Source organism: Chelmon rostratus, chromosome 22 (genome assembly GCF_017976325.1).
Source record: "Chelmon rostratus isolate fCheRos1 chromosome 22, fCheRos1.pri, whole genome shotgun sequence".
Taxonomy (NCBI): domain Eukaryota; kingdom Metazoa; phylum Chordata; class Actinopteri; order Chaetodontiformes; family Chaetodontidae; genus Chelmon; species Chelmon rostratus.
In genome coordinates this window covers 10,734,580-10,759,260 of record NC_055679.1, presented here as the reverse complement: position 1 = coordinate 10,759,260, position 24,681 = coordinate 10,734,580, and the positions used below count along the sequence as shown (strand labels likewise).

At 41.1% G+C, this 24,681-nt stretch overlaps 1 protein-coding gene across 1 annotated transcript in view; it reads right to left on the bottom strand.

Moving 5' to 3' along the window:
* The window catches only part of LOC121626004 (lysine-specific demethylase RSBN1L-like), a 42,206-nt gene extending 19,132 nt beyond the window's left edge, over positions 1–23,074 (bottom strand). The window contains exons 1-4 of the mRNA XM_041964345.1: positions 22,406–23,074; positions 11,933–12,082; positions 5,453–6,018; positions 5,201–5,359 (exon numbers count right to left, since the gene is read on the bottom strand). Coding sequence (XP_041820279.1) covers positions 5,201–5,359; positions 5,453–6,018; positions 11,933–12,082; positions 22,406–23,051 — 1,521 coding nt within the window. The 5' untranslated portion in view covers positions 23,052–23,074. The remainder of the gene's footprint in view (positions 1–5,200; positions 5,360–5,452; positions 6,019–11,932; positions 12,083–22,405) is intronic.
* Between the last annotated feature and the right edge of the window lie 1,607 nt (positions 23,075–24,681).

Sequence of the window (24,681 nt, the reverse complement as noted above, 5' to 3'; positions counted from 1 at the left end):
AAATGCAAGTGCACAGCATACATACACAAACACGCTACAAAGGCAAGCCGTCCAGTTATTTGCAACTGGAAGCAAACAACAGAGCAGCAACATAAAGAGTGGAGGGATGAAAGAGAGAGAGTGACAGCCTAACACAGAGGGAGGGAGACACAAAAAAGGGTGAGAGAGGAGAGCTGACAAGAAAGAAAGGCAGAGAAGAACTGTGTGAAGAGAAATCATTAATCTATGTGTGTATGTGTGTGTACCTGTGCAGTGTATATATCAGCGACATGCTCACATCTGTGTGTGTGGACTGTATGTCTACCTCCCAAGGTCACTGCTGAGAGCTGGGAGGGAGGGGGAAAAAAATTAACAAGACCAGTGGACAATGACGTTAGCCCTGCAAGGAACACTACTCTTAAAGGGACAGTTCGGGACAGGTTTCTGCAGGGGAAACTCAGGTTCAACAATGGACCATTTAGATGTTTAATTCATTCATTATCCGGATTGAGTTTATTCGGAAGCACGCAGAGTTCAAGGATGTGTTTGTTGAAGCGGAACTGGCCAAAACTGAAACAAACACATGGAATAACATTATGAATATTTCATAGGAAGAAAAAATAGCCAGAAGGAGAGCGATAGAGAGCATAAACTGCTCTACCCCCTGTAGTACCACACACGCAGACACTCACACAGTGTGCTAGCTGGTGCTGCCTGCGATCTCATTGAAAAAGAGCAGGCAGTATCTCTATACAAAGGCACTCAGGAGGTTTGAGGCAACAAAAGGCTTTTCATTAGTGAACTATAGACATGGGACAACTGTAAATGAAGAGGTCTAGCTGTGTCGCTGTGCTCAGAGGAGACAATCCAGACAGATACCACCAGCAACACCCACACGCACACACACTTCTTGCTTTTTCAGTTGTCCTCAAAGGGTTGTGTCCAACTACAGGTGCATTCATACTTGCGCTTTTTGAAAAGAAAAAAGAAGATAAACACCTTTTCTAGCCTGCCTGACAGCGCTCATCTCTCACAGTCTATATTTTCACTTCCTGCTTCCTTTTCTGCCACTTTCCTATTCTTATATGAAACTCTGCCTTTCATCTTTTTCATTTTTTTTTATTTAGGTTCTTTGCTTTTGCTGTCCCCCCTTGTATCTTGTATGACTTTTCTCTTCTTTTCACTCTCTGATTTTCTTGCTTTTTCATTTCTATTTCCCCTCTTGAGAGCAGCCCCAACCTGTGTGCTGCATACAACTCTGCCGAAGTTGTTAACATTGTAGTTTAATCAGAAATCAGACATCGGCATAAATGCCAAAAGCTGTTTCATGCTGGACAGATGGAGGCAGATGCTTCAAGCAGATGGTTAAAACCTTGACAATACAACTTCTTCATCCTCATACAGCAGTCATCCGGTCTTTGTTTCAATCGATCTCACATGCTTCTCCCAGCATCCCTTCATCCTCTTCCTCCAAATGTACTGCATCTAAATCTTCCACCCATCTCTCCATTCATGTCCTGAGTTTCTTGTCCTCTCGTTTTCCAGTCTTTCTCCTTTCATCAGTCTCCCTTCTTCATTAGTCTTTGTTTTTAAGGATAAAAAGTGCTGGTTGCCAGTATTCTCACTTTCTGCTAAGTATAGTGTATACTGGATATATGCAATGCTGTTTCGTATAAAACCTTTAATGCAGAGTATGTATGCCATACAAAGATAAAACTGGATGATACAGGTAACCTGTCATGCAGTAATTGATTGAGAAGCCATCAGGATTAACTGAATGACATGTCTCTTTAATATGTAACACTTTGCTAGAACATACACAGAATCCATTAGAAATGATAAGAATACAGAATAAAAACTACTCTACATCAGCTATAGACTGAGCCAGAGTTTGGAGGAATGCCTTTTGTCCTTCACCAAATCCAATTTATAAACTAACAAGCCTGAACTTTATATATCAAACTTATTTGGCACCAAGGCAGCATTTTAGGATGAATATAACTACTTCACCACACTGTACCCTATGTGATCTGAACCAAATGGGTACATTTTTATAAATCACGTAGGAGTTAGAATCAACTTCAATCAGTCAGAAGTTTCTGGGAACAAATAACAAAACGCCTACTTGGAACACTCGGTTTAAAGATCGGTTGCTCTCCGGAGTGTATGCTGTCAAATAATGATTCCTAGCAGAATCTTAACCATACTCATAGACAGTTGTGGCTATCAGCATGCACTGCTGTTAAAAGATGTTGGCGTTAAGGTGGCAACCACCTCACACTCTTTCTATTCATCATTCAGTGGAATCGAGTTTATGGATTGAACTCGAGGCCAAGAAGGAAGCACTCATTGCAGATAGAACCATGAAACAAATTCTTATTTTTATTTTGGTTCCTTATTTACATTGCAATGCACTGTTCTGAAATATTCTGCCTATATAGTTCAATTTAGAGGAAGTCCCATGGGAAAGGGTAGGTCAGGGCTAAGGAGCAATCAGTGCTGCAGGTGTATGCTTTTTATTGCTTTTTTGTATCTTTCACTGTCTTCATCATAATTGTATGGCTTTATTCAGACTTAAACATATTTTTAGTATAGTTTTAGTTTTATTAGTTTTATTCGTTTATCTGTCTGTGAATGCCCTGGTATACCTATATGCTATGTTTTGACAGAGGTTACTTGTTGATGTACACCTGCAAGCCTTGCAAAAAATAAAAGAAGAAAAACTGGGTGACATACATTCACTGTACTCATCTACTATTTTTCTTGAGCCTTGCTCACCTCAAGCCATTCATAAACGGAACACATTTTCTGTTCACATGGTGTGCAGTAACAGAGAAATCACATGCCAGCAAGATCTGCAAATCTTGAAGTCTCACACACACGTGCAAGCTGAATTCATAAAAACTAGAGATCGACCGATATGAGCCTATACCGATACCGATTACTAGTGGTTAAGGAGGCCGACAACCCATATTTGGAGCCGATATTCATTTGCAGTGCAAACTTTGGCGTCAAAATGTTGAATAATACAAACACTTAACTTCGTTTAAATGCATAAAGCATGTTTATTTAAGCAAACAAATAGCAAATAAATAGCTCCAGAAGTGCATGGAGTTCCTAGACTCAGAAGCATCTCTTATAAAGTTGAATAAAAACTTAAATAAATAGCTACCTGAAATGTTTCCACAGTTAATAAAGTAACATTTAAATATCACTGTTTGTTTTAAGTTCAAACACATCAAAACGTACATTGAGTTAACAAGCTCAGCAGCAACTCTTGTAAAGTTAAATAACAACTTAGATAAAAGCTCCCTGAATTTTATACACAGTAAATAAAGTAAAATGTCACAATAACTGAAATGACTTTCAGATAAATCACTCCTGAATTTTACTCTCACACACACACTTCTTACTACTATCACTATTTTCATATCTATATCATCAGCAGCCTTGTTGCAAGAGATTAGACCAACTGTTGAACACTAAATAGCCTGTGGCATCTCATCTTCACATAGGACCAGAAAGCTCACAGCAACGTTAGTAGATGTGAGTTGTAAAGTTTTTCATGTGTCTTTCACACAAACTAACAGTATTCTCTACATAACAGACAGTCTCCCATTGAGTCTGCTGAGCGTTTAGAGCAGGACCGGCGAGCTAATGTTATGCTAAAAGCTAGTCAGCCTTCATCTCAGGATACTTCCCTGTAACAAAACAAGACTGAATTGAATTACTTACTCTCTCTCACAATCACACACAGGCTTCTACTACCACAGACTGTTACTACATCGATATTACCAACAGCATTGTTTTAAATGATTCACAGACATATTGGGAGGTACTACAAGCTAGCAAAGCAAAAACTAGTCAGCCTCCACCTTTGCGTGCTTCCCTACAATAAAACAAGTAAATTGAGTTTTTTTACATGCTCTCTCTCAATTACACACACATGCTTTTACTATCACGGACTGTTTGACTGTCGATATTATCAGCAGCCTTTTTTCAACAACTTCACAGACATGCCGGGAGGTACTATGTGCTAGCAGAGCTGCCACTAATGTTTACTCCGCTCTTACGCTATTCTGCTGCACACTGTAACGTTAGTAGTAGTTGTGAGATGTAGAGCGCTGGGATGGAATTTCGGGAGAGTTTTCTGCGTTTACCTTCGACTCATGGTTTTGCTCTCTGGAGCTTCTCCACACGAGAAAATTTCTCGTGGAGGTACTACGAGCTAGCAAAGCTGCCGCTCGTGTGGGAAAACTTCTTGTGTGGAAAAGCTCTGGGGAGCTCCCTCTCCGCCATGTGTGTCACTTATGCATACTATGGCTTACTTAACCAATCAGATGGTGCCATGGGGCAGAACAATGCTGGAGACAAAAGTGGCAGGAGAGAGAGAGAGGGCAGCTGCATCTGAGCCGAAATAACCCAGTTTTTATTTGATTTCTTGATATCGGCTCGTCAGATTTAAAAAAGGCTGGTACCGATATACGTCAAAACTCCAAATATCAGTGCCGATAATCAGCCCGACCAATAATCAGTCGATCTCTAATAAAAACTAAGGAAGCACACAACAGGCACAGAGCTACAGAGACTTGAACCAGACTTTTTCCCTGCACCACACCGGAGTCAGCAAAATGACACAATTTAGACAGAAGCTACTGTATGTGTGCGCATCTGTCTGTGACTGTGCAACAGAAAAAAGATTTAATGGTTCTTGGTGGGCCTCCATCTCTTCCAGTGTGTGTGCCTGCATGTGTGGGAAAGTTCAAAAACGAAAAAATGCTGTGTAGACAGTGGCCGTCATCTTTTCCTGTTCCACCCAACCTACATTGGGTGCCCTCCATCACATAACCTCAAATTACACTTCCTGCATCACGCAGCTTCATCACAACACAATAAACTTTTGGGACTTTCTCATCAGGCAATCCCCTATTGCATGAATCACATAACAGGTCAAAAGGTCCTGTGTTTTTGGACAGTTGTGATACTCAGCCTGATATTTAGCCAAATAGATAATACACAGAGGAAAGAAAAATAAGAGGCTTGGAAATGCTTGGCCCTTCCTATTTTGGACTTCAGACCTTTGCTTTTTCAACTTTAACTAACAAAGACAAAAACTGTGCAAATCCACTTTCAGATGACTGATATGCCAGTGCAGTTGCAGGACAACACATATTCTCAATACTTCCATGCACATGCGTGCGCGTGATTGTGTCTGACTGACCTGAGAGTAGAAATTAGCCATTGTGGTAGTTTCTATGTCCTTCTTTCCTAGTATTTCCATTTTGACTGGAACTGAAGGGAACTTATTTGAGAAGTAGTCCAAGAAGTCAGGCAGGTAGGTGGCTTCTCCATGGACAATTCCCATGACATAGTGAGCTGCCTGGAAAACATGGTGAGAAGTGCAATTTGAGTACTTTTACATATTGGAACTGGCAACCTCCATGTGTCAATCTGATCAATATCTGTGCCTTACCTGGGATGAGTCCTCACTGAAAGCCAAGGTGACAAACTCCTGGGCGAATCTCTGCCTCTGGCCCGTCGAGAGAGAAGAGAGCTGGGATGTGTAGGCATGGGCCACCAGGGCCCCTCCATTAGGCTGGTTCTCTATGTGGATGTATGGGGCAAACTCCAGGCCCGCCATGCCAGGATAGATGCACTGCGGCTGGTGTTTGGTTGGGGAAGGTTGCGCCGTCTTGATGGAGGACGACGGAGTGTTGTGGAGAGAGGAGTTAAAGAGCGATTTGGAGGCGAGAGGAAGGGAGGAAGGCAGGAGGTGTGCAGTTTTGTTGTTAGGTGAGGGGTAAACTGGTAGAGGGGACTTAAATGGAGACAGGGAGGAGTTGTGAGCCGGATTGGAGGATGGAGGTGAAGAGGTGGAGGAAGGGAGAAGAAGGAGGCCAGCGCACACGGTTTGGCAAGAGCGGTGGTACATCTTCACTCGTTTGTGCTTCTCCCCCTCTTTGTGTTTCTTCTTCTTTTTTTTCTTCACTTTTTTGATTTGCAGCTCCTCTGAGTTGATCTTGGCTTTCTCTTTCTCATCTGGAGAGAGAGGGAGAGACAGAGAGAGAAAGATTATTACTTAGAGGGAATAGACTTCATAGGAGAGGACATGCTTAAAAAGATAAACACAAAAACATGAAAAAAATCTAATTTTGAGGCTTGAAGCGAGTAGGGAGACACATCATTCATGCAAGCTTTGTTAAAAAAAAATCTATTCAAGTCTGCTGTCTGATGTATGATGGATCAACAAACCAATCCTCAGCCCTTTTCATTCCCCCGCTGTAAGACGACACTTGTCACTGTACTTCAGTGAATCAGCTCCTCTTGCATTGACGAAAGCTCAGAAAAACTTCCAATGATAGAAAATTGCTGATGAGGTGCTGATTAAACCCAGGGAGGGGAAGGAAAAGATGAGAGAACATGCAGTAAAATACAGCACTCTCAGCCATATCATTGTATTCTTCGTTTTAACAGTTTTTAATAATCAAAACAAACTGATACCTGATAAATTCCCTCTTTAAAAAACAATAAAACTGAAATTAATGAGTCCTAACTGTTTTAAGTAAGTGTAGACAGATGACTCATAGCTGTTCCCAGATGGTGTGCATCTCCTGGGGTGCATACGTAAAATAAATTGAAGAGCCCTGAAATGGAATCCCTTGAGTAAAGCAGATATGACTAAGCCAGGGAACAAGCTTTCGAGTAGCATATCTGAACAGAGATAACACTGAACATGGTAGAGTGTGTCTTGAACGCCTGAGGCGGGACAAAGTGGAACATGCAAATTTCTGCACAGTGCTACTGTATGTAATTGTGTGTGTGTGTGTGCCAGAGCTGCTCACATTTATTTGCAAACGTGGTGCGGGCTGTTTCATTCTTGCCCAGCGGTTGTGGACATGTATACATTTACTGTGCATGTGTGTGTGCACATGTGAGTTACTTTGATAGAGGTGCTGCTGCCTCAGCACAATTCAAATATCAGCTATCATCGTATTCACACACACACGCACACACACGCACACACAGTCTAGTTCATACCCTGCACACGTTCAACGCCAGATAAGGCAGGAATGAGACAGAATAAAAAACAGCAGAGAGAGAGAGAGAGTAACATAATGTGTGTCTGAGAGCAATAAAGAGAGCAACAGCAAGAACGTATTTGCAGTCCAATACCCAATCTACTAATCCAAAAGCTCTTTAAACCACAAGTCACCCCTCCCCCAATTCTGTCTACATGTACACACACACACACACACACACACACACACACACACACACACACACACACACACACACACACACACACACACACACACACACACACACACACGCAGCGTTATGGAGAAAATATGTGAAGTGTGATACATGTCTCGGATATCGCGACGGTGATGTGAAATGTAATAACAGATCTAAGTAGGCGATTTCATTCTGTCATGCTCGTGCAAACTTCAAATATAAATACTAAACTGTAAATCTGTCCTTTTAAGTACTAAAATACCATTTCAAAAATTGCTTTCTGATTGAAATGATAAGTGTATTCCACTTATCCAATATTCTGATAATTTCCAAGCACCAAAAAGCAGTATTAATGTACAAATACAGATTGACACTAAACTATAAAGCAACTGCTCAGTGTTGTCGACTACGCCGAATATTTGAGTGTGCTGTGTGCAGCTGCTGTATAATAAAAGCCAGACCAGCAGTGGCTCCTTCCTTCATGGTGCATTGTGGGCAGATTCCAGGTGGCTGAAAGACTTTAACTGTGGGCTTTAGCATATCTATTATTCTTTGATTTGTTTTATGTATCGCATTATGCTTTATGTTCAAGTCTGTGTTCCTTCTGTGTTCCACTTGAAACTTCCACTTGGGGAACACTTGCAAGTGTTTGAGTGATTACGCCCTCCTCAATAAAAGATGGTCTAAGCCAATGATTGTAAATTTTTTGTCACGATCCAACTGAAACAGCGCACAAAAGAAATAAACTTCATTGCAGCTCTCGTGAGAGCAAGTTTATGAATCACTGTCGTTCTTATATAGCAGCACTTACAAAGTGTTTACTGACAGATCCACAACAATGATTCACACTTGACTCAATTTGAAAATAATTACTGAAGCCAACGTTGAATCAAATTTATGTATAAAAGCTTACAAAACAACAGTGGCTTTGTGATTATTTTCAGAATCGATTAATCTGCCAAATATTTTCTTTATTAATCTTTTGGTCTTTAAAATATCAGAAAAAAAGGAAAATGCAAAATTTACAAAAGACTAATAGCCCAAAACCCAACAGTGTTTAATTCACAATAATACTAAAGAGGGAAAAGCAACAAATCCTCATATTTGAAAAGCTGCAACCAGCAAACATTTTCTCATTATTACTTAAAAAATCGTTTACCTGATTAATCCATTTTTAATGTTTTTGTTGGTCGACTAAAATGACTGCCTAATCATTTCTGCTCTCATCAAAGCTTTCATGAGCCTGTTGTAGAGCCTCTGACAGTGAATCCCTACCTGTTCGCTGTTAGCTGCTCTAAAAAAACATGTTGATTTATGACCCAAGATCTGACATTAATAAAATTTCCTCCATTAGGGTTGCACATATTGAAAAAATGTCCACAATTATGGATGATTGTCCTCTCGCATTTAAAAAAAAAAACACAACACCCAAGTGTGCACAAGCCGGGATCTCCGTCACATAAACACATTCGTGGGAGAGGAGCCACTTGGTTAGACGGTCACTATCAGTTTGAGGTCGGATAAGTTCCCAGTCAAACAAACAGACACACACACACACACACACAAACAAACACACATACTGTGGGACACACAAACAAATAGCCTCGGTGGTAGTAAAGCAGCTTTACTGTCAGAATAGCTGTTTGCAGCTTATTGATTTCCTATAAATGCTTCCTCTGGCTGCCTCTCTCTCCGTCGCCCTTTTCAATTGTAAACTTAACACTCTCTCACTGATTAAATTTCTACCTTCCCCTCTCTCACTCTGTCACTCCCAACATTTGCAAACTTAACACTCTTTGATTAAATACTCTTGCTGAAAACCTACTCTCTGGTGAGGAGAGCGTCCTCCTCATTTCTCTCTTGACTCTGACTCAATATCCCACCCTGTATCCCAGCGTGTCTCTATTATTGCAAACACACATGATTAAATACCTGGCTCTCTGGCAGGATGACTGCAGACTTACTTTCTGACTCTTTTTATCATCCTCTCCCTCTCTCTCAATTCACCTTTACAATTCTTGCTAATGCTACACTCATACTGAGAGACGAACCGACATTATAGGGCCGCCTGTCCATTCCACGGGCAGTATGAAGATTGAAAGGGTGAGCTAAATTATCCATCTGTGATTTTCATCTGCAGCCGCTGGCTATGGTATGTGGCCAAAGCCACAGAGTCCTTCAAATGTCACAGTGTGGTCATAGCATACCAGCACGGAGACAGTGAGAGTCTGACCACAGCTTTAGGACAAATCAAATCAATCAGAATAAAATGTCAAAAAAAAAAAAAGGTTGAGTCAAGTACAGAGAGAGAGAGACGGACATTACGTCACCACGCTCTGCACAAAAGGTTAACAATGAGGCTCGCCACCGTGTTCATAAAGTGTGCACAGACGTGTACACAAAACAGTCAGGCTGATGCACCTGTGGGCAGACTGCAGATTTCACATTTTTATTTATCTATGTACAAGCTGGCAGGTCTGCACACAGAAATTACAGTATGTGACCTGCCTTTCTAAATTCAGTGTTTAAAAATCTCTATTGTATTTGGTTATTATCTATGATTTTGACTTACAATGGAGTTTACTTTATTTTATATACAGTACTGTTTAGTTAAGTTGTAAACAGTAAAACATCCTGCCTCAGAACATTTTGTATGTTTGTCACGATTCTTTCACTAAATACATACTGTAGGAGAGAGAAAATATAAAGACAGTAAAGACAGTCAATTTTATAGTTGCAAACTATACAAACTATTGACATAATGTGTTGTTTATTTTCTTAATCATTATTATGTGAGGTCTTCAAAATTGTTTTCGTCCAAAAAGGCTCACAAAGCTTGGACCAGCACATGTTTGGCTTCTTTTTTGATAAATAACTTAAATGTGATGGTCTGTCTATCCACTAATCAATAACTGACTCCTCCTGTTATTCATACATTTATTTGGATAAGAATCACATTATTAACATTTTCCTGAACTAAAGCGTGAACATTTGAAGGGGAGCGAGACACAAATAAAGACAACAAGGGGGAGAGAAAAATGGAGGGCAGACAGACAACAAGAGAAAGATAGAAAAACAGCAAAGCAGAGCGGGCAAATGAAGCAGCGACAGAGTGAAGCAGACACTGACCCACAGAGAGACTGGCTCTGAACACATGGGAAAGCTTCTCTGCTTGGCTCATCTCTCAGCTTCTCCTGTTACAATCCCAGCTAATAGGTCAGACTAAATAAACCCGAAGCACAAATTCTCCATGTGAGGACCAGCACAGGGCAAAGGTCGACCTAATGCCAGGGATCACATTCTCAAAGATAAAATGAAACCGTTACAACCACTGTCACGCAGCGCTATACAAGGCCTTTTGTGACGACCCCACAGTATTAGCATTTTTACACCTACTGGGGTGCTGAGCCGTTGAGTCTCCTGCTTGTGTGTTACAACCAGAACGATATAGCAACCGGTGAAAGTGGGCCAGCGCCAAATGCTGGGAAACTACCAGTGTTTGCTGTGTACTGATACCTGGTTTCTGAGAGATATGACTCAGTTTCACTCTACTCAACACATTTTCATTTTTAGCATTATCATCAAGCCATTTCTTTCATCTTCTTTTACTGCCAACCGTGAAAAGTGACAGAAAAGAGAGGAACAACAAGTAACTTGTGGTGTGTGTGGCTTAGCCAACTGAGCCACCAGAACATAGCAACACATTGGATTTTGTCCTCACTCTCACACCAGACTGTCCAAACAATAACAATGTTGACAAGAAAAATGACGACAGCGTATTTCTGCTAACAAATGAATAAGTCAACAAGCATTAAACAAAATCTACTGTACATGATAGCCATAAATCAATATTATATATTATTGTATCACATTTATATTTGTATTATACGTAAATTTAAGACTTTTTAAGATGTTTCTAATACCACATGGAATGCTATTTAACACCAGTTTCACACGCATACTGGCCAAAATATGAAAGTATGATGGAAGACCAGTAGGGATGGTACAGAATTCATTACTATAATAATATCACATTTAAGTACTTCCTTATAGTATACAATAATAATTGCTATAAGTTTAATTAATCAAATTAATATGACCTGCATCCAGGTATGTGGCATAAAATGGACAGATTAACCAATCAAAAGTGACTTGCTTGTTCTTGCTAAAATCAGCATTTTCCTGTTATGAGTGGAAGAGCTTCCTAGCAGCAGTCACAGTACTTGCTTTAGACCTGATGGTGCTGACTGAAAGCATTTCACACTCTCCTGCACAAACAACCCACTGTCACAAAAATCCCACTTTAGTTCATAGGTGTGAGACGTCACACGCAGCCCACAATGGGACATAAAAACATTTTACAACTAATGTTACTGCTCATGGCAGAAAAAGAGGCATGTAAGACTTTTTAATACCTTTCAAGGTATTTATTTGAGGGAACAGAATTCTCAAGACCTGCAGGCACCCTGATATAATGATGCTCATAAAGTTTCCAAATCATGCTAAACATCTTTTATAGCTCACTTTTATACAAATGTAATTGTAATTTAATTTAGGGGATTCACATACATCTAGTGCTGAATCAATTAGTTAATCAAGGAGTCAATATCAACAGAAAATACATTTATAACAATTTTGATGTCTTGAGAAAAAAATATCTGCTTATTCTGACTTTGAATTTTCTGAATTACACATGCATATCTGTGTTTCCACTAACCTTTAATGGGCTGCTTGACTTCTCCGTTCTCCCTCTTGATCTCGTTTACCACTTTGTGCTTCTTCTTCTCCCTTTCTCTTTCTCGGTCTTTGACCTTCTTCTCCCTCTCCTCTCTGTCTCTCTCTTTTGCCTTGTCCTTGTTGGAGTGCTCTGTGGAAGGGAGGAGGAAGATCTTCAGGTCTCGATGTACAAAACACATCAGTGGTCGGATTTATGTACTCGCTCACAAACACACACTCACACCCACACACATACACTCCATTCACTTGGATTTTTTTCTCCAACACCTTGACTGAACTTGTGTCAAGCGCTTCACCTGGGCCATCACCCTTCACTTCTCCTTTATCTTGTTGGTCTTTCTTCTACAAAATGTTTGGCTTTTCCTTTCCTGCTGCAACAAGTTCACCTCTCCACCAATCCTCTGCTCTTACCTCTTATGTCTCCCCAGCACTGTAATTATCTTCCAATTCCCTTTCAGACTGCACCGGCCACTCTGCAACTTCGATCAGAACCTTATAGGTACATCTCATTAGGATTAAACTCAAGTTTCTACCTCCAAACTCTACCCTGCCCCATGTTCTGCTTCTACTGGCATCAATATGCTCCGCTCTGAAAGTCCTAAAATCCTCAGTTGCTTTTGGACTCATTTCACTTCCTTTTCCAGCACTTCTCCATCCAACAGAACTGTGTGAGTGTTGAGGGGATACTAGATCAAGGAACCGGAGCGCGCTCTAATGTTGCACTCATCGCTAATCACTCTGGATGAGAGAATCAGTTTAAAATGTAAACATCATAACATCACACACACCTCTTCAGTCGTTGGAGTGCTTTAAGAAAGGCAAAGCATGTCCAAGTGTGGAGGGGTGTACAACAGCATCTCTCACCTCCAGCCAAGCTAAGAAAACCTCACCTTTCTGAAAATATCTTTCATTTTATCAAATCTTTTATCACGCTCCTCCTTTGATTCTTTATTTCCTTTCATTTCCCCATAAAGAAAAAAAAAACTCCTTTATTTTTTTCCACATTAGTTCTTTTGCCGATTCTTTCTTTCTTTCTTTCCCTTTGCAAAGAACTTTATTCTTTGAACTCAGTCAGATCCGTCTTTAAAAGGAAGCTGTGTTTTCAGACTGTTCACTCTCCAGTGGACATGGGGAGTGGGAAAATGAACACAGTGGGTTTGGGCTCGCTGTTTGTGGGATCAAAGGAGAAAATGCTTTGAAAGTAAAAAGGCTTAAAGGAGCAGTAGGAGAATTAGAGGTACATCGATACACTCTTGTTAATGATTGCATTTAAATTAATACCTTGGCATTTTAATGTGCAGTGGGTCATTTTTCTTAAGTTAATGTGCAGGTAGTCATGCCCCTCATACCCTGTGGTTAATAAGAGAAATGCCAAGAACGTTAACAAACCATTTTAAGAAACTACATGCTATAAAATTACCTGACACTGTAAGCTGCCTGGTGAAGGAAAAAACACAGCACGTTCCAAAACATCAATTTAGCTCCACAGGAAGCTGACTACAAAGGAGGGCTGACTCAGATCGACTGCCAGATTTCTAAAAACATGTCAGGCCATGCTGGAGTGATAACATTCAAAAACTTTAAATTTAAGGGCAATGGAAGATAAATCAGCCCATGTGGCTGGCTGGGCCTTAAAATCACTTGAGAACATACAGATTTATCACAGCTTGAGAGAAGACCCCCCTCCCCCTTAAAATAAAGAGGAGACCATGGCTTGACGGTCATCAAGTTCAAACTGGTCAATAAATAAAATGTAGACATAGTTTGTACGGGCAGCGCAGCACCGAACTAGAATCATAAATGAATCACAAATGAATGGGATCAATAAAAGTGAAGCCTCTTATCTGTTTTTTTTTGTGTTTGTTTGTTTGTTTTGTTTTCTGACTTTTCTTGCAGGAGACGGTTTGAAGGGGAACACAGCAGGTGGCTTTCACTGTTTGGATGATCACAGAAGAGAAAGTACTTTGAAAGACACAAGGCCAGAGGCAGGCAGATTGTAGCTACTACCACAGCAGCACCCACTGCTCTCCAACTTCTTAGAGTTGGAGAGCAGAATCAGAAAAGCTGACAGTCAATTTGGGTGTCCACATTTTTAAGTCCTTAAAATTAAATTATTTATTTTAATGTAAACATTCAACTTCTATCAACCTGAAGCATAGTATTTACCACTGTTGCACAGCCAGGTTTGAATGCGTGTTAGCAATGTGATAAGCCTGGCGACCTGCCCAGCATGACCTGTACAAAAATAGATGAAACATTAAACATACAAACGCTGGTGTTTAATATCATTTAACTTCTTAATGCTCATTCCTACTATGTGAGAATTAGGTTTTATTACTGACAAACTCTCAAGGCTCACCACTTTGAATATCAAGAACAAAAAGCTGGACTAGTAAGCAAATAATTTCAGCAGTAAATTGACTCACTGTGGCATGCTGTGACAGACTGGGATGAAAGAAAGCCAGAAAAAGGCACCCCGGCCTCCAATGTGCATGTGCATAGCGTGAAAATGGTTAAAATAAAAATCAAAACAGACATAAGACATACAGCATCAGTCTGTCATCAGCAGCTCAGCAAACATTAACCTAAAGCTGATGGGGAAGGAAAGATGGAGCTGGCCAGCCAGTCATGACAACCGAAGCACGAAATATTTTCAGATCTTCCTGGAACAGTGTTGTTGGACTGTAAAACTACAGGTAAACCTGCCCTCCAGGAAAATCCTGCTACTCCAGATGGCCAGTCCACCCCTGCTGGTATGGCAAATCCAAGCTTCACTATTCAAGCTCCTCTCAAAATAAATTAGCAACAAGGTTCATACAGTCACTGTGTTGAACTGCTATTGCACGTGCACAGTCAAGTGTCTTGTAATTTTTGGGACTGAGCAAATGACCCAGCCGACAGTAATTTAATTGGGCGCTGATTGCAGCTGAGCTCCATTTTTTTTCTCCCTTCTCCCCTCGCTGTACACAGCCACACAGGAGCAGTCCCAGACACAGCCATGGATTCTGTCAGCGTGGTGCATTTACATGCACACAAAAAACCTAATTAGTGCAAATTCAGACATTTGCAAGATTCACAACAACCCAACTTCCCCAATAACACCGGTTTACATGACTTGAAATACGGGCCAACAGGAAACTGGAAAGCCGAACAATCAGAAAATTTCATTGGTGCTCCTAATGAGAATCACCACAGACAGTTCATGGGTGCTCACAGTTATGCAAGTTGATATGTTTAAAATGTACCCTCATGAGAGGTCCAGATGGCTACAAACGGCTTGAAAGCTACAACCAAAAACAAACCACTCAGTTTGTTTGTTTGTTTGTTTTTCTAGGACTGTATTTCAGCTTTATTATTCAGTTATGATCTGTCTGAATTTAACCGAAATGTGAGAATAATCTTGAAGTGAACTTCATTCTGTAATAGAATTATAATATCAGACTGCATGTAAATACACTAGGTGTCAACAACAGGTCACACAGCTGAATACTACAGTTTGAGTTGAACAACACGTTCTTTCGCAGTGGATCAGCCTGCCCAATGCAGCAATGTTTTACCTGTCTTGGCGTGCTTGTTCACGGCACTAATTATTTTATTGTACTATAACAGACTGTACTGTTGCATTGACACAACACTCACCAGTGCAGCTCTGTCCAACACCACCACAGACCATATCCTGATAACAACAGGTGAATAAAAGAAGCCTTGTTTAACAGTTTAGAGGTTTAAGTTGACACTGTAACACAGCCATACAATGAGGGAGCAAGCATGGATTCAGCACAAACAATATCTCACAAACCCTGCTGTTTATGAAAACCTATGACCTTTTGTTTCATGACCTTTCTTATGGCAGGACTACAAGTCTTACCACAGTGAGGCTACATGCCGGCACTAAGCATACAGCCGTGATTAATTAAATTTAATGAAACGGTTAAGCCATTAAATTAACCCCTTTTAAGGATGGTAGGCTTGAATTATACCTAATTAAAGACTTTAATGTAAACAGAGATGCCGTACTGAATATTATATGCCATGAGTGGATTGCAGAGGCAAAACAGACAGTATCCTCTCTGTAGCCAACAAAACTCAGCTTCAGTGATGCTATTTCTTTTGAAAGGTCCACAACAATAGACCACTTGATCGAAGAATATTAAATCAGCTTTATGTTGTTAGCAATAACCTCTGATTTAGCTTCTTCAGACCAACTGTGAATTTCAGGATTATTCTGTTCAAAAGGATAGTGAGATGGCAAATTACTGTGAATATACATCAGAGCATAATCACAGTAGCTGGAAAATATAGTATAGCAATAAGATGAAATTGCCATTGTTTGACTTGTAGCCAGACATTAATTCCACTGCTGGTTCTTGTTAGGAGCCCGGAGATGTTGTTCATCACTACGTGTAGGCTGTTACCGACATTAACACACACTGTGATAGAGAAACTGAATCGATATGGATGCATGTATAACTAACCTGCTACGCTGAATGTTATTATGTGTTCATTCAGAGCCAGAGTTAATGGGGTAAATTAAAAAAATTAGTAAAATAAAAAAGTCTACAGTTATGCTAGCCTGTCTGGGAGGCTGTATTACGGCACACAGTGCTTTGACCTAAATGCTAATATCAGCAAGCTAACACTAAGTAAGAATTTGATGTTTGCATTTTCCATGGCTAATGTTGCTAGCAGCATCCATTGTAGACCCACAGGCTGGAGCAAGGCTTGCATGCAAGAGACACTGTGTGAGCGTTGAGCCTCATCTGAAGCCAGTTAAATAAGCAGAGTAGTAGGTTGAATGTGGGAAACGTTTTTTTTTTCCACATTGCTTTTTATGTCGTCTCACATGGCCAGAGCTAACGTTATCTCCACGCTTCACGCTGCAACACAAGCTGAGCTGTTTTTGTTGTTACAGGAAAGCCCCCTCTGCTGCATGCAGTGTCAGTATGTGTGTCTGCTGCTGTATGTAAATGTACTTGATAGACATGCCCCGTGGTACACTGACTGTTATACTTACATAATATACTTTGGGTTTTCTGCCAAATAAATGCTGCTAAGATGCCTAATCCTACCCGTTGTCAAACTCTGATAATTAATTAGATCACATTCAGTAATTAACCTACATTATCGGGCAGGCTACTTCTTCCACGTGGATGTAGACCTATAACTCATTTTCATTCTGGAGATATTTCAGTGTGGACCAAAGTGGTGGACTGACCGACCTTCTGACATTGCCTTCCATAATTTCTTCCTTCATACTCCCTGCAGAGCCAACTCGAAGATAATTTTGAGTCCACTGCATTTGGGTGGGCTTATTGGGGTTATTATTTTGCATTTGAAATCTTGAACCAATTTTACCAGCATTTGGCTTTCCCAGACTTTAGGAAGTTCCTCCAGAGTCACAGAAGATGCCAGCTGACCTAAAATCAGTGGAACTCCCATTTAAAAGGCCCCAGACAATGTGAGAGTGGGTGCAGCCTCACATTCATCAAATTCTGATCTTCCAATTTCTGGGCAGAGCTGACATTTTCTTCTAGAATGTGATATCACTTTATGATATATTTCACTGCATAGCGTATTTTCTCTTTAATACTCTACTTGCCACCCAGCTTGCTGTATAGACCATGTTATATACAGTGGTATACAGAAGAATACAAATACTAAAAGTTTTTGAATGAAAAGAGGACAAAAAAATTTATTCACAACATCTGCTCAGTTAGAGGAAATAGAATGCCTTCTTGATTCCACAAACAGATGAGCTCAAGCTTGTAAATAGGCAAGACTTACAAGAGAAATATAACTGGCTGAAAAGAGAAATGTAAAGGGTTATAGGCTGCCAGAAAAGCAGCCATTGAACAAACACCTTGAAAAGCAAGTGCAAAACGTGAACATTAAACTCCATTGCCGAGGAGGAAAAATGTAGGTCTGCTCATGAAGAAAGGCAAAACATCATCCAAAATAACTGCATTCACCAGCAAGAAATAGTGGTGTTACACAGGCAAAGGACTACGAAGAATTGGAGGATGAATACAGGATAATGAATACTGAAAATAAGACCTTGAGCCAGCAAAGTAATGTGCTGCAGCAGAAGGTTCAGGACCTCCTGCAGAAAATCTCCAGGCAACATCACCTGGAAGAGAAATATAAAACAAAGCAGGAGAATCGAGCCTCAAGCCAACGCAACATTAACCTACGAAGACAGCAGCAGGAGTTGACTGAAAAACTTGCGGAAGAACACAGGATGAGGGCCAAATGTGCAATGCTAAAAGACGGCCAAGATGGACTACAATTACAATCTTGTTCGATCCAGAAGTGTCCTTGGGCAAGATACTGAACCCCAAATTGCTGCCACTGGCTGTGCCATCGGTGTGTGAGTGTGTAAATGAGTGAATGCTGCATGTGTTTAAAAAATGCTTCGAAGGGGTAGACTAGAAAAGTGCTATATAAATGCAGTCCATTCATGTCCATCCAATATAGTATGGGATATAAGATACAGTACAAGGTGAAAAGTTTGAAAAACCACTGGTATTACACACTGTATAGTATGTGTATGGTGTAGTATCATATTTTACAGTAAATAAAAAAGTATAGTATAATATAGAACAAAATAAACAGAAATATATGACAGGATATATAAATCAGTCCAACAGTGACACAAAGGAGAGGGAGGTGTGAGTGTCCTGAGTGTGCCATAGAGCCAAAGTGCTGGTTAAATTTATTCAAGTCAGACTGCTTCTGTACAGAATGTCAGTTGAATAAATAATCGTAAAAGAAAAACTCCCATTAGAATATACATTTTGAAAGCCACTGATACTTCGTTGTTTATGTTTATTATCCACATGAATCGCAAATTGTGGCTCATAATAAACTTGTGCGGCTACATTCACAGTTTAAACAGCTCGCCCAGCTTCGTGCCAATCAATGCACTCACCCTCTCACTGACTACGCGAGCGTACCGTTAGCTGTTAGCCTTCACACTGCAGCTAAAACATAAGTGGTACCTCAAGTTGTCAAGACTGTTCTTCAACACAACTGTCAACAAATCTGTCTGCCCTTAACTTGCAAGCACAGTAAATGTAACAGTAAATGGCAAGTAATACATTTCATAAAAATAATTTATCATTCTGTTCTCCTCAGAAGTTAAAAATCTTAAAATGTGATTATCAAGGTATTCCACTGTTGAAATTATTGAGTGCCAAATTCAAGTACTTCAAGTCCCTCAGGCATCTTGTACAAACCCTGCAGTTTGCCATGAAATTTGGCACAGGCATTTATGATCCCCAGAGGATGAACTCTAATGCCTTTGATGACACTATGACTTTTCTTCCCGTGGCATAATGAGGTTGAAATTTTTGTTTTTTTATGTGACTTGACAACAATTTGCTGGATGGCCATAGCCAGTAAAGATGTCCATGGTGCCCAGAGGATCAATCATAATGACCCTGGACCCTCTTAATATTTCTCCACCATGAGGTCATCATTTGTGGTTTTGGGTGAAATGTCTTCACAGCTATTTGGTGGCTTACTATGAAATATGGTACACACACTGACACTAAATGAACTTTTCATCGAGGCTCGTGTCTCTTATTTTAATACCAAGTGTGACCAGGAGTCACTGCTCCCTGGCAGCTGCCCTTAGTTCTCCCTCCAACAGCAAACCCACCACTAATAATATTATTATGATGATGTGATACTCTCTTGATCCCTGGAGGAAAATTCTTCCCTTCCAGGAAGGTCAGAGCACAATCGGCCTCAGAGCGGCGCTCCTGAAGCTGGCAGGACTTGCACTCTGGCTGAAAGAGTCACAGTCGTGCCATCCTGTTGAACAAAACTATATCTAACCACTGGGCCGGCCTGCCACTCAACACATATTACAAAAACACAATTCAAGCTGTGTTTTTTCAGTGACATCTTAAGACTGTGTTGACTGCAGCTCCGTCACAGTGTCCAGAAAGCTGACTGACACGCTATCACCCGTTTTAATTCAGAATGCAGCATTTTAATCTCTGAAAACATTTTGCTCAGTCAGGACTCATGTTTTCCAACAACACTCTGCTCCACTTCCATACTCTTCTTCATCTTCATATTTGAAGCCACTCAAAATAATTACAGTCTCCTGCTACTGGCCGTTGAACAGCTCACTACAGCAATTAGAGATGCAGTGCTTTGCTCAAGAGCACCTCAGTGAAAGTGTTGAAGGAGTGTTATTATTTACTGTTAGTTACAGCTGCATTTAAATGTTCAAAGTCAGACCCAGAGATGAAAATGTTGCAGCCCAAATCATAAGCACTGCAGTGTGTTTAAAAATATTCTGAACACGGCTGCAGACAGCATTAACAGTTTTAAATTGAAAATAGTACACATATTAAAGTGTACCTCTTACACCACTAATAAAACTACAATAATTCACTTCTAGTCTTGTGATTTCTCAATAAAATGTACTCACTATTGAGTTAAAAGAGACACATTCTTTTTTTTAAATCCCACTTTTGTGTTCTGATCTGTGTAATGACTAACACCAGCCTCTATCAGTTCTGACATCCTTATAAAGCATGCAAGCACATCCAACACAGCCTGTTTACAAGTCTGTGTTTCGGTTAGGGCTACGGGCCAACAACACGTCTCGTCCTAGCGTTCATACTGACTGCAGTGGCTGTTCAGAGCATGTCATGACCTCTTAAACTACCCAACTGGAAAAGGGTGACATCATGCACTCGCACACTTGCATGTGTCCACTCAGTCCTCCCGCTAGTGTCTAAACGCTCACACACAAATAACATTTACACTCGCCGGCAAACACAAATGCACACATAAAGGGATTTTGAGACAGTGCTTTGGTGTGACAATGACAAAAACACCCAGAAAAACAGATAATATTTTAAAAAAAACAAAAAAACAAAACACAAGGTCCATTAATGAGGTGATGATAAAATAGACATTTTTTGTGGATTCAGCAGTGACCAAATCAGCCTATTGAATATATGAATCCCTCCCCAGTTACTGATAAAATTAATATATTTAAAAAAGAATGCGGCATCCTAGAACATACTTATAATTTTTTTAATGGCCTGATGTTAATTATGTCTATGATGGAAAAGTACAATATTGATCCACATGTTTCATATACAGCATTCCTCTATTTTATAATGCAAAATAAAAATATGTAATCCATAAACATTTAGCTCACATTACGTATGTATCATATTAAGTATTCATGTAGCCTATGTGTATTGTTTGTAGTAACATGATGTCATTAGACTAGATAATGAAAAACAAACCATTAAGAGATGGTTAGTGTTTCATATCTCTGCATGATTAAATGTTAAATGCTGTCTTTTCTGTTATTAAAGGGCGCATTAGAGCAACCTGACAACAACTGTTTACCTGATTCTTCTACTTGAGTGAAACTATTCTGTTTTTCCCCTTAGCCGGTTTGAATGACATGCAACACCAGTGTTCATACTGAAAACAAAACTGAATGTGGAGGTACGGAGTCACAGCGGTCATAATACTTGCCAAGCGTAATTACTTCAGTGCAATAATAACGGTTTCAGTGGTAAAACAAGTAAATGGGGTGGTGGGGTGAATGCATCATGCTCTGCTTGTACAACTGTAGAACATGGAGTAACAAAAAGCTGTGGAGCTGTGTTTCCCATACAGCCTGAGGTTACAGAGGGGGGCGTGGTGCTCTACCAAAACAACACTTACCCTATAATGGCGGGCGGCTGTCATATTGTTATGACAGCAGCGTGCAGTTTTAATACAACACCGCTCCAAAGAAAATAAAAAAACATGTATGCGTATTGGTATGACAGAATAACTAACAATTAACATCAATCGTTAGCCTGACACGATCGGGGTAATAGCTTGTTTATGACGTTTAGAACATCTTAGTTCGACTCCATTGCATTACTGTTCAACGTATATGAATAAAACAGGTTGTGTTTTGTCAATACGACGTAACTACGTAACAATTCCGCAGCAGCACGAGAGCAGCTGGTTACAATGTAAGAACCAGGTCGCGCGACTACTGCCCTGGAACGCTGTTGTGGAGCTAGAGGGTTCACGAGCGGGTGAACAAGCGACGAAAGCTGGCAGCCATAGCCCGTAGAAACATCGACCAAACTAGGCTTTCTAGCCGCTGAACTCGACGTAAACATCCCTTTTAACGTCCAGTTATAAATTTGAGTAACCCTCGAGCAGTCTACGGGTCCCCATTGAACGTTCACGGGCGCCTTTTCAGCAGTAGCTAGTCCAAAAACGGGACTGTCCAGACAAATTAGGAGGCAGGCAACTGCACAGTCCGGGCCACATGTACATATCCCAAGTGGCTGAACCTACGATGAGCCAAGTAACTATAAAAGGGCAAAACTCTAGCATACTTGTGATAAACACAAACTTTATGAATTCGCTTCAAGCACAATTTAACGAAACAAAATATAATATGATGGCCTACCTTTGGGTGGCAACATGACCTCCCCATTTTCTCTCTTGGCCGCAGAAGAGTTATTAATTCTGCTGATATCGTTGCTGTTGTTACTAACATTACTCCCGGGTCCGGAGGTCACTAACAGTTTATGTTTCTTTTTCTCCTCTCCGCCTCCTTTTCCCTTCTCCCTCTCTTTCTCCCGCTGTTTATCTTTATTCGGTTTCTTGGCTTTGGAGGAGGAAGGCGCTTTGTGGAGGAAGAAATCGCTCTGTTTGAAGACTTTGTGTGTGTTTGTCGGTGGCTGGGATCCACCGGTAGCAGGCACCGGGGGGTTGTTGCTGCTCGTCTTAACCGGGCTGAAGCTCCACAAACCCGTGCTGCCGCCGTAACTCTGCTGCTTCGTGGGCTGCTGGAGTTTCTCTTTGCCGCTAACGTTGCCTCCCACTCCTCCTTCCCTGCTGAGTTTCTTGGGTTTAACGCTTCTCTCCTCGACTCGGACCTTCTTGGGCGGCGGCGGGTTGAAATCCCGGGAAGACTGAGAGCGGTTGTCGGGAGCTCCCTTCGCCTCGGTCGGCTTGACGAGCGGGCTTTTGACGGAGGCGACCGCCGGGGCTACCGCAGTAGCAGCAGCGGCAGCTCCGGTGAGGTGAGCGGAGCCCAGCGAGTCAGCCATCTTGAGGCTTCTCTCTCTATTTACTCTCTTTCCCCAACGGCCGCCGCTGCTGTGTTTTCTGCGCGACGTGCAAGCAGGCAGTGAAGGGGCGGGGCAGATGCTTGATTGACAGGCAAGCGGAGAGGGGGCGGGATTAAGACTTGACTGACGGACAGAGAGGGAAAAACTAGGGGCGGGGTTTAGCATGCGCAGGTACTGTTATTTTCATAAAAATAATAATGAGGAGCAAGACTTTAAGCAAAGTCACAGAATATTATAGGTTAAGAATCGTTCAGTAGTGCATCTAAATATTATCATGATCAATTAATGTGTCAGTTATTATTGATTAATTTATCTTTTTTTGTCTGGAAATTTTAGGAAATTATAAAAAAAATCCCAGATCCCAGGGTGATGCCTTCACATTGCTTATTTAGACTGACTAAAAGTCGAAAACCCAAAGAAATGTAATCTGTAATTATACAAAACAGAAATAATTCATAAAGCCTTACACCCCACATTGCACTCCATCCTATTCAGTTTTATTAGGTTTAGTTTTCTAGTTTTCTTTTTTCTATTTGACACTTGACAGCTGTCAAAAGAGTGTCTGCAGTGCTTCAGCTGAGGCTGGAAATGATTCTGAAGTGCATTAACCCCACATGGTGAGAGGTGGTGCATGGGGTGGACTTCACACTTTAGCTCTTGTCCTTTCTGCTGCCGTTTTCTCTAGGGTGTCCAGTCTGAGGGGGACATCCACTTTCACCTGTTCGTCTGATCTGCCTTGGCATTTCCTCTCCAGAGCACAGCCCCTATGAGACAGGACGCTGCCCCAAAGCTGACTGAAAGGACGTGTGGAAGCGAGGTGGTGCGTGTATGCTAGTTTGTTAAAATGTAAATGTTCTATGATGAAATAAACTTGCAGTCTTTCGTCCAATCTTCACAGCTGGATGAGTTTATCACACACAGAACACATCATTATACAGTGCCATGAGTCCTCCGGCGCTGTTTACACTTTGATTTATTGAGATGAAAACATTTTCTTCACTCAGACTGATTGGTGGAGCTCTCAGTACCAGGCCCTGTCAGTGTGTGACAGCCAGGCGTGAATACTAAACATGATTACCGGCTGCACGAGGCGGGGTGTAAAGTTACAAGTGGCCATAAACATTGCAACAAGACTGTCATGTGATCAGGGGTGCCACTAAGGGGGGGGCATGCCCACCCTGACACAACTGCCGGCACTGCATAATAAGCTTCTCAGGTGCTGCTCAATCACCAGTGACCCCCCTGCTCTGTGTGTGCCAGCCTGAGATTTGCAGTGGCCCCACCTGATCACCCCCATGAAAAATATCTGGGGGCCACATTGCACATGATGCAAGCCACAAGTGCAAATCTGACGTCTGTGTGTGTGTGTGTCATCCCAGTCCGGAAGAGCACCACAAAGTAAGAGTGAGCAAGTCAGATTCCTCCAGCATCCACTGTATGTGACTAATACACCTAAAAATAATCAGGTCGAACACATTAAACTGCATATTCCAGGCTTTAAAACAGAGCTGACACAGTTCACTTTCTTCAGATGGCAGTGCAGCCTGCTGCTACCGCTCACATACACTGAACACTGATTGGCTATATAAATAAGCCATTACATAACATG